The 15,189-nt window shown below is 41.4% G+C and overlaps 1 protein-coding gene across 1 annotated transcript in view; it reads right to left on the reverse strand.

Annotated features, from left to right (window-relative positions):
* ANO4 (anoctamin 4) overlaps window positions 1-15,189 on the reverse strand; it is a 333,135-nt gene that overhangs the window by 57,355 nt on the left and 260,591 nt on the right. The window contains exons 12-16 of the mRNA XM_053662056.1: window positions 13,891-13,946; window positions 10,642-10,763; window positions 5,903-6,037; window positions 4,746-4,842; window positions 375-435 (exon numbers count right to left, since the gene is read on the reverse strand). Coding sequence (XP_053518031.1) covers window positions 375-435; window positions 4,746-4,842; window positions 5,903-6,037; window positions 10,642-10,763; window positions 13,891-13,946 — 471 coding nt within the window. The remainder of the gene's footprint in view (window positions 1-374; window positions 436-4,745; window positions 4,843-5,902; window positions 6,038-10,641; window positions 10,764-13,890; window positions 13,947-15,189) is intronic.

A 15,189-nucleotide genomic window follows, 5' to 3' on the forward strand; every position in this document is an offset into this window, starting at 1 on the left:
TACACTGGCCTGAGGAAAAGATCCGATGCACCATTGAAAGTCCTATATATCCTGAGATGGATATTCAGATCTCATCATACCTTTCAATGTACCGTAAGTTTTATGTTTGTCTCCAACAGAAGGTAAATTTTATTCTAATAATGGAATGCTGATAAAATTATTGAAGGTTTAAGAAAAGAGAAATTAGAAATCTTTCTCTTCTACAGCATCGCTTTTTAAACAAGCCAAATGAATTCGTTATCAGCTTGTGTCTAATAGCACAGGGCCTTGACTGACTTGAGCTTCTTCCTTTCACATCCAAAGTCAGATTTTTAAAGGAACATATCACAGAGCATACAAGGTGAACGCAAGTTATATGGATGTTGAGCACTTACCCCAGACGGCCATGAAAACAGCAAAGAAGACAGTGGCTCCGTTGTCAAAAAGGTGGGTGACCTGGGAACATGATGAGTCACAGTTAAATAACTTCTTATATGCTAGATTATAATTCACATGTTTTTTCAAGTTCTAGAAAAATAGATGTGATGATACAATAAATTTTCCTGGGTTTCTTTGGAAGATATTCTTTTTGTATCAATCAAGAAGTGAATTCCTCTAAATGTGAACTAGTTTGGATATGGAAGAGAGACTTTTTTCCCTTTATGTGGGTATCAGCTAGTTGTACATTTATCAGCAGCCCCAATAGTGCTACTAAGAATTTCCATTTTTGTACTATAAAACATATTATATGTTCACATATACACATGAAAATATTTAAAACCAGGTAGGTATTATTGTTGCTGCTTTAAAAGTTTCTGATTTCCCAAGCACTCTTTTTAATGCCTCATTTATTCACTTTGAAAACATCACCACTGTGCTTGTGCTTGCGTAGTTTTGGGCAAGCATTTTCTGGGCTACCCTCTGGCTTTCATCATTATAAAGAGGAGAGAGCAGACCATTAACATAATCTACTTCCACCTGTATTAAATCCTTGGGTAATCACTATATTTACCCATTACATATAACACAAAGACAGCTAGCAACTACTCTGCTGTTAGAATAATATATTCTATCTCAAACTCTACAGCAGAAAGCAAAGATAATCTTGCTGCAAAACCGCCAAGCTCATTTCTGCCTCCAGGGTAAATCACACCAATATTGTGCCAAATTGAAATGATGACGGATGTGTTCATAAAGCATAATTTGGGGGAGATGCTTTATAGTTTGCTATAAAGTATACTTTACTGTCCTTTGGAGAATGTGCCAAGCATAAACAGATCTTTTCCTGCTATATCAGAATGTGCAGTACTTCAAAATTTTCCAATGGTTTATGCTTTCTCTTTTTCATGAACACAGGAGAGAAGGCATCATTCAAACATCTAATGTGAGACGTAAGTCTAAAGCCCATTACTTCATATGGCGGGGGAGTGTTAAGCAGCACATCGGCACTCAGCATCCAAGCAAGCCTGACAGTCCCAGGGGCTTGCGGTTGGTGTGGCCTCCCCTTTAGGCTCTTCACTGGGAGCTGGTAGGAGCTGTAGCTGGTGCTGCCAGGGTAGATTCTGGAATGGGTTGTGGGTCATTACTGTGGGTTGCTCAGATCAGTTTTCCTCCCTTCTCCAGGTTACAGATCTCGCTCATGCAGGTCACCAGGGAGAACCTCACTCAAAGAGAACCACTATGAGTCCTTCCCTGCAGCTGGTAAGCCAACATTTGGAGAGAGACATTTTTCTGCTGCAGTTAACAATTTGAGAACAGGTGAATCAGGAGGGTAGTGAGTTAACAGGGACTTCTGGTTCCCACTTAGACGGTGAGGTAGCATAAGCGGATGGCTCCTCCTGCCAAAGTCAACCCTGGAGAAGCAAGGTAGTCGATTCTGGCAACTAAGAAAACACGAAAACAAACACCCAGAGAAACTCCAGGAGGGATGGAAGGTTGCCTTGAACTGGTGTGTATGTGTGAGTGAGTGTGAAGAGTGGGGCAGAGAGAGAGAGATGGTAGGGTGTGGAGACAGTTAAGTAGCAGGGTGAGAGCATAAGTTCAAGAAATACCCAAGTTCTATTTCAGTCTCTCCCTCAAGGGTCACTGCATAATTAAATTTTCCAGCCCTCAGAAATCTGCCGTAGCAGGCCAAACTGGCGTTCCTGGGATAATATCGGGGTCGCTCAGAGCCCTGCCTGGCTGAGCAGATGATGACAGTAGGTGCTGCCTGGACTGCTGCCCTCAGGTCTTCACTTCTCAGGGCGCTCCCTCTCCAACCCCAGGCCGGTAGATTACAATCAAGGGAGACACCTCCTCCAGGGCTCCTCTCTCCTTAAAAGATGGGCTTAAAAATGCAACTCCTACCAGAAATGTCCTCTGGAACAGTGACAACACACAGTGATGCCTGGGACACATTGGCCTCTCTTCTCTGTAGAGTCACCAGGATGGATGACCTAGAACCTGGCCTCTGACCTTTACCCAAAGTGCTTGTTACTTCCACAGGACAAGCATCCACAGGCCAAAATTATGGAATATCTACAGAAGACAGCTACCTCCCCAAAATTTGAAACTCAGAGATACAGACCTTCTGAAACAGAAGGAAGGTATAAGCTTGGGGCTATGGCAGTCAGTAGCCACCTTCCCTATCATGTGAAGAACCTGTCTGCAAATGATCACACAGACAGGTGGCCAGAGAGCGACACCTGGTGGCCTGAAGGACCAGTTCTAGCCCACGAAGCCCTTGGGCTCAGACAGTGTGAACTACTCCAGTGTCTTTTTCAGGGAAATGAGCCAGTCAGTCCCCTTCTGCTTAAGTCAGTTAAAATTGGATGTCTGACCCTTGCAAATTCAAGGGTCAGGGAGAAAACTTTCCCGATCAGCAGAGCAGCCATGGATTAAATAGGATCTGGACTCTGATTTGATTCCAATGTCCTCAGTTCCAGGGAATCAGTCTGGCATTTTTGATATTTTTTTAAATGTAAGTCTGCATAACTTCAATTCTGTCATTCTGAGGCTTTTTAGACTTCCTTTTACTAAGTTTCTAGGAATGGCCAAACCTAAAATCCTAACCTAACTTAATCTAAAACATCCTGTGACTCAGCATGGCACAATGACAAGTTTGGTAGTCAGATAAGCAAGGTACAGCCACCTACTGCTGTGTGGTCACAGGTGAATAATTTTTTGCCTCTGAGCAAAATGGGAATAATAACATCAAGGCTTAAAATCTCTATGAGAATTAGAATAAATGTAGGTTGCCTAGCTGTATTTATAGCTATAGCCTAGCTATTATCATGTAATTTTTGTTCTAGATGTTATATCCAGTAGGGTATCTGCCCAAAGAAGCCCCTATAAAATCTGATGATCCTTTTAAGGAATTATCCTGGATCCCCTAAAGAGAGAACTTCACTGAAGGCATGTGTTTCCATGTAAAAAACAAAGAAACACCACCACCACCAACTGGGTCTCTGAGATTCCCCAGAAGTAGAATTTTTGCACCCAAATCATCCAGGCTTAACTCATGATCCATAAACAGAAATTAAGTTGTTGACTAAACTCTTTTGATCCTTATTAAAATCTATTTTTTCCCTAGCTCACTCTGTTTGTCCTCATCTACTCAGGTCTATTTGTATGTTCTTCAAAGGTAGGGAGACTATTTTGTGCTTTTTTGGTTCCTCACTGCATATAACAAGATCCCAAGTCTTTTTAAAATCACAGCTGGCTGCTGTGGCTTGGGCTCTGCACAGACTGGCCACCTGCAGTGTGAAAGACATGGCGGATGGGCGGGCTCCTGGGCTGCCTGTCAAGTGTTCTCTCATTTCTAAGGAACAAAACTCTGGCATGCCAGGAGCATAATTAGATAACTCCACACTGCAGTGATCACAGAGGTTCAAGGAAATCTGCCAACCCCTTTCATATCTGGGATCTGGAAAGGTTAACAGGCAGTAGGTCTTGGAAAAGTCTTCATCAACCCACACTTCCGCCATTGCTACACATTAGTGACAATGCCCCTAAGTAAAACACCATAGGAATTTTGATTAAAATGCCCAAAATTGTAACAGAGAAAGGCACAGAATGAGAAAGGGAGATGCAATAACCCATCATAGACATAATGGTGCTGTTTCTTTGTTTCGAAACACCTTCACGGGTACTATCTCTGGTCCTCAGGACATGTCATGGGACAGAGAGGGCAGGTGTGCATTTCGGAGATGCGAAAGCTTAGCCTCAGAGAGGCTGTACCTGTGCAGGGTCAAGGAGGTAAAAGTAGCTGAATGAGCCTTGAATCTAACTCTTTTTGCCAATAATGGTGATGAAAGAGGAGGAAAATGATGGCAGCTCTTATGTACTGATACCTTACCATTTACCAGGTACCCTGGTACCTCAGTATATGTCTTGTAACAATTAGGTGAAACAACCATAATGTTCTCCACTTTACAAATGAGAAAACTGAAGCTCAGGGAGGTTAAATAACTTGTTCCTTAAACTGACAAGTGGTGAAGAGCAGAGTCAGGATATGAACTTTTCTCTGACCTTTAACAACTGTGATTTTTGCACTCTGCAAGCTGCAGCTTCTTGTGATGACAATTAGAGCCAATATATTTAATATACATATATGGTAAAAAAAGATAGCTGAATTATAATATTGAGTGATGGGGGTAAGTCTATCCTACAACATGAACTTGAGGATCAAAGACCAGAAATGACAGAGAGAGTATGCCTAGCTTCTGTTCCTCAGGAAGGTGTATGTAAAAGTCAAGCAACCTTTAATGCTGCCTATTAGAAATTACCTTGGCATAAACGCAGCTGTCTGACAGCCTCATGAATGGACAGTATTTATCGCACACAGGACACATGATGATATCTGTAGCTTGGCAGACTTCTTTACTGGAAAAGAGAACAGGGATGGACATTTTTGACGACATAAGAGCATTTTCCCCTGTCCCACCAATGACATGAAAATATTCAACCAGTTAATACGATTCAGTAAATTTCATTTTTGTACTCCAAAGCATCTTAGCCTCATCTGTTATTAACATAAGTTCCTGCACAATTTAATAATTCAATAAACCTCCTTATTTATGGGCTGTTTTCTTGGCTTTACATATTAATAAATAAATACATGAAGCAAAAAATAGATTGTCATACCCTAAATGACACAAAAGTCATTCACAACATTGCACAGGTTTGAAGCGATGTCACACTGAATTTTAGGAACAATGAGATACCTAAAAGTGACTGCCTTCATTTCTATATGTACACATAAAAATATTAGGACTAATAATGGAGGAATACATAAAAATATTAGGAATTAGTTTTGGGAGAAAGTTACACCTCATTAACAATTTCATCAGAAAGTAAAATATGTTTGTAGACAGGATGATCAATTATTTTTATCACTGCAATCACTTCTAAAAGGTGCATTTATTATTTAAGAGCACTGCTCAGCCTTGCAGTAAGATCTCTGTGAATACCTTAAATTCTGTCTTGGTGAGAGAGCCAATCATCGACACTGACTCTTTTGGAAGGCCCCAGCACATGGGTGGGATGTCTTCTGGTTTAGGTTTAAGTGTCCTTGTAAAAGCACAGAATTCATATGAAATGATTGTTAACCCATGATTTTGCAGTGTTAGCAGAAAGAAAAAAGTGAGAAAGTCAGAAAGAGCAAGTTTTATGGTGAACAAAAGTGATTTGTTCTGTGAACATATCATGGTTTATAGGGCCAGAAATGCAAATTCTGCTCCCTTGGTAGCTGAAGACCATGGCAGCAAGGACAATCGATGGAGAGACTTAGTAATTTGAGTCTTTGAAAGTTTTCCAGAAGAGACTGAGAGGGAAGTTACAGGGAAAAGCTTAGTGGACCCATGGTCTGTGAATACCCCCAAAGCACAGGCAGCCATCATTAAATAATAGGAAATAATAGCAAGCTCACCCACGCCCCCCGTACCTGACTTGGCAGTGATCCAGAGTGATGACTCCATACAAAAAGACAAACAGTCCAATGAAGGCAGCTGGAAAGAGCATGCCGGTGTACCAGCCCAGCCAGGCAAAATACAACCCAATCTTCTCTCCAAAGTACCGCCTGTGGGAGACACAACAGCCTTACAAGTTACAGTGAAGAGTTCAGAGGTGGGTATTGTAACACTTTTCTCAGTGTTTTACTTTGCAGTGGCTTTGCAGCCATAAACGTGCGGACAAAGTAAGCCAAGAGAATGCAACATTTGACTGAGTCTAGGCTCTGTATCAGGAATGGAATGAACCCTTTTATAAAATGACCTTCACAAGCTTTGCTCTGAGAAAACGGAATAAACCCAAGCCCATTCAGGAAGCTATAATATACTGTTATTAATATAAAACCAGAATTTGAAGACCTGGTGCCAACATCTCATTTTTGCCATTTCTGAGTGTATGTTTGTTTGTAATGTATGTATTATCATTATGTATTTCTTTAAAAATAAGAAACCAAGTTACTGTGAAAAACTTTAAATATCCCTTTCAGAAGGTGAAGGGATTATTCAGAGAACATATAGGAATGACCCATGGACAACAGTGTGGGGATGAACTATGGGGGTGGGGGTCTAGATGGAGAAGGGCAAAGGGGGGAAATTGGGGCAACCATAATAGCATAAACAATAAAATATTTTAAAGAATAAGTATCTCTTTCAGTAATTTGTAGCTTTACCAGATGTTTACAATGCTCGAATCACAAGATACTGGGAAGCAAAAAAAAAAACCCCTCTAATTACTGAGATTCAACATGAATATGAAGTCTGTCTGGAAAAAGTCCATCCATTGTTAATACAACAAGAATGGTTTGCACAACATGGATGTAACCTGGCAGCCAAGGAGAGTGGACTGGAATAAGCATGTGTGAACAATGGTGACTTCACTGTACTAGTCATTGGGGGCAGTAGACCCCAGTTGAGTGAGCACATGTACTGTGTGGCTGTCACATTCAAAATGACTGAGTAAATAGGACAATGAATCTGTGTCAAATTTTGCATTAAGCTTGAACATTCCTCCATGGAAACTATTTGGATGACTGAGAGGGACACAGCCATGGGCAACTGGTGATTGGCAGCTTCATTACGACAATGTGCCTGCTCATGCATTACATCTCGTGCAGAGTTTTTTGCAAAATGTCAAATTACCCAGTTGACTCAGGCCCCCTCAAGCCCTGAGCTGGTGCCCTGTGGCTTCTGGCTTTTCCTAAAACTAAAATCACCTTTGAGAGGGAGGAGATTTCAGATTGTCAATGAGATTCAGGAAAATACAATGGAGCAGTTATGGAGATTGGGAGAACTGTGTGAGGTCCCAAAGTGCCTAGTTTGAAGGGGACTAAGGCATCATGGTCCTATGCATAATGTTTCTTGTATCTTGTATCTTCTTCAATAAATGTCTATTTCATATTACATCTCTGGATATCTTCTGGACAGACCTCCTAGATACTTAGAACAACTTTCTCTTTTAAGGGATGACTTACAACAGCCTTCAATATCTATCTGTATAAATTTTTTTTCTGAGGCTAACCAGGCTGCCTAGTGCCCTGTGGTCTGTGAAGTTTGAAAGTGTCTAGGACATTCCTTGGTCTTTCTTAAATATCAATAATACAATCAACTTGTGTTGATACAAGAATACAAACCAAATTGTGCTTTCTGTGTCTTTCAACTGCTACATTTCATGAGTCAGAAGGTATTATTTCTTAGCTCAGCGTAAGAATATTCTAATTAGCTTTTTCATTCCCATTCTAAACACCTGTTGTTGACCATCTGCTTCCACATACCAACTACTCCTTTCCTCTCAGAATGTCCAATGGCTCCTAGGAACATGCAGTTATTTATTTATCCCTCATCCATGGTCTCAATGGAAACTTTTCACTCCCAGAAGACTTTTCCAACATGCCTTTATATACCCATATATATATATTTATTCATTCAACAGACAAAAAATATCTACTATGTACCAAATACTGCGCTAGGTGCTGAGAATACGTTGGTGACAAAGATAAGCTTGGTCCCTGCTCTTATGAAGCTTTCCAGGTAACAGAGGCCACTCATGTAGATCAATTAAGGAGGTAAGTGTATCATTATAATACAAAACTGAGAAAAGAGCTAAAAAAGGAGAGGAATACAATTCAATCAGCATCTATAATAAGGCCATTTGGCCACCCAGGTCAGGGAAGGCTTCTTTGAGAAGGTAACTATTGCGCTGATGCGTGAAAGTCAGCTAGGTGGGGTTGGTGCCAAGATAGTTTCCAGCAGAGAAAGCAGTCTGGACAAAGATCCTGGGGTAGGAGGCACCAAGTGCAATGAGGGCGGTGTGACTGCGGCATTGAGAACCATAGGTGGGCGTGAAGTAGGTTGGGGCTGGGCCTCCACGGACCTTGTAGAACATGCTAAGTGCACTGATCTTTGTCCCGAGAGAAATGGAAACTCACAAGAGGGTTTTAAGGGATCAAGGGACAGGATCAGATTCACATTCCAAAACGATCAGTCTGCCTGCAGGGAAGAGTATGGGTTGGGATGGGCCCAAGTGGGGAAAGGGAGAACAAGTAGGGGACAACAGTGTTAGTCTAGGTGACGAGGGGAGGAAGCAGTATAGCGGAGCAGATGTCCAGATCAGAGAGAGATGGAGGAAGCGAAGTCTCTAGGACAAGAATTATTTTAGGGCCCCAATTCCCTAGATGCTCCACTGTTTCTACTCAAACCCTGCCTGTGCTTCTCCTCTCCCTTCCCTTTGGCCAACACCAGCCCCACTGCCCTTCCAGGACTCAGCCCTGCAGAGCCTTCCACAGAGGCGCTGCCCACCACCCATCCTTCCCATGTTTCTGAGTTACTGTAAAACTCACCACCTCCATCAGACATTTTCCCTAACTGTGCATTGTCTTGTACTATTCTATACTTGTCTCAAGTATGCAGGGTCTGTTTCCCTGAGGACATCGAGAGGTTCTCAAAGCCAGAGACTAGCTTCGGTGTGTCTTTGCCAATAGTACTTAGCATCGTACCAGAAACACAATGGGCAGTTAATTAATACTCACTGACAAACTGCAAAGTCTTAATCAAAACACCGTCATGAATGAGATGTTTTGCCTGCAGCAACTTCCTGTAATATTTAATCAATGTAATACTATAACATGAAACCAAGGCTGGGAAGAGAATTTGCTTTTATTTCACTCCCTACACTGTTTTTCATGTATTGGAACTAGTCAAAGGAAAATAATTTCCTCTCAGAAAATATTTTCCACTCACAACAAATCACCTGGATCATTTATTTTACCAATACAAAGGATGGAACACAATTCATCAACGCTCTTGAGTCAACAGGAATAAACACTTGGAAACAAGGACTCTGGCAGGAAGAATGACTACCCAGGGAGATGAAACATAAAGTAAGTTGTCTCATTTCATTTTCCTCTGGGCTCATGTTTTGAGAGTCTCTGTAAAAGTGAAACAAATCCAGCTGGTCTAGGAAATGAGACATGACTTTCTCTTTAATAAGAAACCTGTGAGGTGTGGATTGTTGCTACGAGTCCTAATAACTGGTCTCTAAATAAATAATGAGATGCCAGCGTAGAATCCTGCCACGGCAGAAAGTTGGGCATACATAGACCCTTAAAAATACATTTTCACTTCACAATTGTCATCAGCTACTGCTGGGATTATATCCTAAGAACCCTGAAACACCAATCCAAAAGAACCTATGCACCCCAATGTTCAAAGCAGCATAATATATAATAGCCAAGTGCAGGAAGCAACCTAAGTGCCCATCAGTAAATGAATGGATCAAAAACCTATGGTACATTTACACAGTGGAACTCTATGCAGCAGAAAGAAAGAAGGAGCTCCTGCCCTTTGCAACAGCATGGATGGAACTGGAGAGCATTACTCTAAGTGAAATAAGCCAGGCGATGAGGAACAGATACTATATGATCTCACCTTTAAGTATAACCTAATCACCAAAACAAGCAAGCAAAATATAACCAGAGACATTGAAATTAAGAACAATCTGACAGAGGGGAGGTGAGAGGAGATAATGGGGGGGTGGGAAGGGAAGAAGGATTATCAGGAACAACTATAAAGGACACGTGGACAAAACCAAGGGTGGGGCGTGGAAGCAGGGGAGGGAGGTGGGAAGTGCTGGGATTGGGGGAGAGTGATGGAGGGGTAAATGCAGACAACTGGACTTGAACAACAATAAAATAATTTTTAAAAAATCTTCCAAACAAAAAAAAGCTGATAAACTCTTTTACCTGAAGTATTAAAACAATCTTTAAAGGTTATTGGTTTCAAATGAAAAATAAACCTGAAATGTATTAGAATGACAGCTCCTCATATATCTTACTAACATCATAGTAACTAATATTCCATTTGTCACTAATATGTGTAAGCAGTGTCACCTCTCTGTAACTGTCACTGAGGATCTGTTGATAAGTCGCATAGGTGACCTGCTCCGTCTGGAGTTTCATGGAGATCTGGCTAATCCCACAGGCCCCTTCCTGAGGCCTTTTTGGAGGAAACAGCATCCTCATCAGAGGAGTTTGGGTTGCCCTGAGAGCTGCCCTTTTGGGAGGAAGCCAGATTCCAGCGAGAACTGTGCACCTCCGACCGTTTTCTCTTGTCCCAGCAGACAATCTGCCCTAATCACTCTGTGCAAGCTTTTTATATGCACAGCAGGGTACAAACTCACCTTACGAGATCCAAAGGCTGGTATTTATACCACACGCCCCAGGAGGCCCAGCACTCATACAGCAGGTGTCGGTGGTTTTCGGCTCCATGGGTTCTAATGGAGTTTTTGCTTCTGTAACTTCCCTGGAATAAAACCACCAGTGAGGTAACACCCACACAAGCCACAAGGAAAGTGACTAGTTATACAAGGCTCCTATGGCAAGAGTAGCAATAGAGGTGATATGAGACAAAAATGGATCCATACTATGGAAGGGAAAGAAGTTTGATTCTTTACTCTGGTCGTTATCTCATTGATGATCCCGTGTGGGAAGAAGCACATGGCTGCTAGAATCAGGCAGGTTCCAGCTGAGTTCAGATTCGGTTCTGCTGCTGCTTGGCTGGGAGACCATAAACTCTCCGAGCCTTGGATGCCTAGTTCATAATGGAACTGATAATGTCCATCTCAGTGGGTTTCTTCTGAGGGTTAAGTGAATAACGTGTCTTGCTAGGAGGCCATGCCCCGCATGGACCAGTTCCCTTTCCCAGCTGTGTCAAGAGCACTTGGTAACCTGCCATAGCTGTGACCTTGCCACATAGCCTTATCTATGAGAAAACACTGGAATGTAAAAGCTGGCAGTCACCTCAAACTTAGAAAAATTCAAAACTAATTTGACCTCCTCACTGAGAAAAGGAGGAGACCAAAGCCAGAGGGGTGGCATTTTCTGAGCCCAGCTAATGGCAATGCTGGTTTCACAAACAGAAAACGTATTTCCTCGAGGTGAAGTGATCACTGGGAAGTCCTTTCAACCTGAGAAGCCCTTTTTTAGTGGAGAGTAAACAGGGCCAAGAGCCGAGAAACTCGGGCTCACGTCTCAGATGAACCATCAACTCCATGTGTAACGAGAGGTGGGCTAACCTTTCTCTAAACCTCTAAATTCCTTTAAATTTCAAACATCAAACAAGGACACCAATATCTGCCCTCCCTGCCCCTGAACATTGTTGTGAGGTTAAATAATACAATCAAGTTAACTTGAGAGTAAAAAAGTAAAAAGAACAATTGTTATTTCAGATACTATTATTAATTTGGATGTTCTCTTATAAAATACAGGGCTTTATCGAGATATGAAAACCACAGAGAAACCCTTGTGTTACTCTGTAAGGTTTCATAAGTGATCTCCGACACCCTTATGCCCACCAGCCACTCACCTGTGCAGGTGGATCTGCCCATCTGCTGCTGACCTTACCCTGCGGAAGGGTTGGGTAGTGGGAGGGCGCAATACTCACTGACACTCTTTTTGGGGCAATGTAAACTAATAACTACAGGAAGCCATGTGATGTTTTGGTGAAAAATTTCTCTTTAGAGTTAAGAAACCCCCTGTGTGTGGCTCAGGAAGGCAGGAGGGAATGAGGGGACTGGATGAAAGAAGGTGAAAAGATTTGCGAAAGAACATATATGAAGGGGAGCCCCCCAAATCCAGAATTTATTTATAAAAGATTGTGTGTTTATTCTGGCATGTTGAAACTTCAGTCATCTTCAAAGTGCTGTTTGATGCAAAACACCTATCAAGAGGTTTTTCCCACCGCTCAAAACAGTTTTTGAACTTGCTGATTTTGATGCCTTTTAGTGCTTCTGTGGTTTTTTATTTTACTTCTTCCACATCAGCAAAATGTTTCCCTTTGGGGACTTTTTTAATCCAGGGCAACAAAAAAAAAAAGTCACTTGGGGTGAATAGGGTGGGTGGGGCACAGGGCTCATGCTGCTTTTGGTGAAAAACTGCTGAACACTCCATGTGGTCTGCAGGTGTGCTTATTAATCACCCATCGTGAAATGGGGAATACACTGAAAGTCTTCAAAAAAAAAATTCACTGAAGCCAAATGCAGCCTCTCACAACAACGCCAGCTGGTACACTGATACAGATGGGTTCCTGAAACACTCACCTAGCAGGGGGAGCATGTACTACAAGGGGCCCACCCACCAGAGATAATTCCCTTTTTTTATGTCCCTCCTTGTATGCATGACCCATAGACACAGACAACAGTATGGTGATGGCCAGAGGGCAGGAAGGAGGTGAAGGTGGATAAAGGGGAGGGATGGGGACATCTATAATAGTGTCAACAATTAAAAATAAAATTAAAAAAATAACCCAAAACAAATATGCATTTAAAATAAATACAGAAACCTATAAGAGAGAAAAAAAAAAACCCTTTGTGTCACAATGTTTGCTTCTGTGATACTAAAAAGGGTCATTCCAAAATTGTATCATGGCAGACTATAAATAGGGCCTCACATCGAAGCTAGTTTTGTTAATGAATAAGGTTTTAAAAATTCTAAATCACCTCTCGCATCCTCATGGAGTTTGCAGTCAAGGGAAGAAACACTGTTGTTAGCCAAACAAAAAGACTGGTCGTTTGGTGACAGTTAGAATTCTCCTCTGAAGTTTATCAGTGAACTGTTAACATTACTTTTAGTAGAAGATGGTTCCAAAAATCACTAAAAGTAGCTTTCCCCTGGCAAGTTTGTGATGTTGTTCTAGAGGGCATGCACCATGATGTTTATTCTCATATTCTCTTTCATGTGGTGACCAGTATGAAGTAGGGGCACAATACTATGAAAAAGACAATAATCTCTCTCTAATAATGAAAAATCCACATGTGAAGATAGTTCTGTGAATAACCCAAGATCTAGTGGGGAATTGGAATTAAGAGTAATTACAGTTACATTAACAAAAGCCCTGAAATAAGACAAAGAGCATGTAGTAAATAAAATAAAACAGGAAAAAAAAGATAAATGCATTTAAAAAAATCAGAATGTATGTATCTTAAAAGAGCAATGATAAGTACACTATTAATTTCCATTTGTCACCCTTTGGTTACCGGAGACGTTGCACGATGGCTTCCTCCCACTCTTCAAAGAATAACTATACATCTCCTTGTTGCAGAAACTATATCCTTCAGGAACATTTCCCCCATGGGTCTACTGCCTCATGCAAATGTTCAATGCCTCAATAATTTTATGACTTGGAGTCCCTCAGCCATTCCTCTGAATTCATGCTGAGTGACTCCTGGTTCAAGTATTATGGCAATTATATAAAAAGACACACAGCTATAAACCATCCTATGCTGGCTCACACAGCAAGTAGGCCTAATCATCTACCGTACACGTTAAATTCATCCTGAACAAATGTCGTACCAACAAACTCAATGACAACCCCCAGAAGCTGATTTAAGAACAAGACATTGACACAGAAGGAGAAAAGGCAGGACAAATACCTCGTGCAGAGGGAAGGCAGCTTCATAGGAGCCATTGGTAAGCAAGCGATTCAGACCTGAAAAAGCAGAAAGTCCAATTGGAATTACTACAGAGTTTCAACCCTCACAATGTTCAAGATTGATGTAAGGGTCGTACTTGTTGGGGAAAACCATCTAGGTTTTCAAAAGCGATGGAAACCCACTTGCGAACAACACCAACAGTTTAGAAAGACAGTTGCTATCTGCTAGGAAGCTAGAGTTGGGAATTTTCAAACAGAAAACAAGAAAGCACATCCAGTACAGCACTCGGCTTGGAGACTGGAACCTGCTGAGAGGCGTGGACATGTTTATCATATCAAAATAAAACCCCCACAAGATTTTCCACCAGGAGCTTCTCTATTTTTATCTGGAAGTTTCAAAGATGGCCAAATCTAATTCCTCTACATTGGGTGAGTGGTGTGACTTTGGAAAAGCCGTCTTGTCCTCAGGCCTCAATTTCCTCATCTGTGCTATGGGGGAGGGGTATTGAAATATGTGGATATATTTTTTAAAACAGCTTTATTGAGGTACCTGACATATAATAAATGGCCATATGTTTAAAACATGTAATTTGAGAAGTTCTGACTTGTATATACTCCAGAAACCATCAGCACAATCAAGAGAGTAAACATATCCATCACCCCCAAAGTTTTGTCCTGCTGTTCTGCAAGTGCCCCTTCCCCCCTGTGCCCCACTCCAAGGCAAACACTCATCTGCTTTCTGTCACCACCGGTTAGCTTGCATTACTAGAGATTTACATACATAAAATCACAGTACTTCTTTAACTCAGCATGATTATTTTGAGGTTCATTTCTTTTTATTGCTGAGTACTTTTACATCATATGGATATATAATTATTTGTTTATCTAGTCCCCTCACGAGAGACATTTGGGTTGGTTCCAGTCTTGAGCTATTACCAAAAAATGCTGCCATGAGCATCTGTGTACAAGTCTTTGTATGGGTATCTGCTTTCATGTCTTGGGTAAACAGAACAGCTAGATGACATGATAGATGTACGTTGTAACTTTTTGAGAAAATGCCAAACTGTTTTTCTGACATGTTTGTACAATGTTACACTTCCATCAGCAGCACACAAGAATTCAAGTTCCTCCACTTCCTTGCCCACACTTGGTATGGTCAGTCTTTAATTTCAGCCATTCTAGTAGGTGTGCGGTGGTAGCTCGTGGTTTTAGTTTGCATTTCCCTAATGAATAATGATATTAAAATCTTCTCAGGCACTAATTTATCATCAGTATATCTGCTCTTGTGAAATGTCTGCCT

The sequence above is a fragment of the Artibeus jamaicensis genome, unplaced genomic scaffold (genome assembly GCF_021234435.1).
Source record: "Artibeus jamaicensis isolate MK-2021 breed Jamaican fruit bat unplaced genomic scaffold, CSHL_Jam_final contig_233, whole genome shotgun sequence".
Classification (NCBI taxonomy): domain Eukaryota; kingdom Metazoa; phylum Chordata; class Mammalia; order Chiroptera; family Phyllostomidae; genus Artibeus; species Artibeus jamaicensis.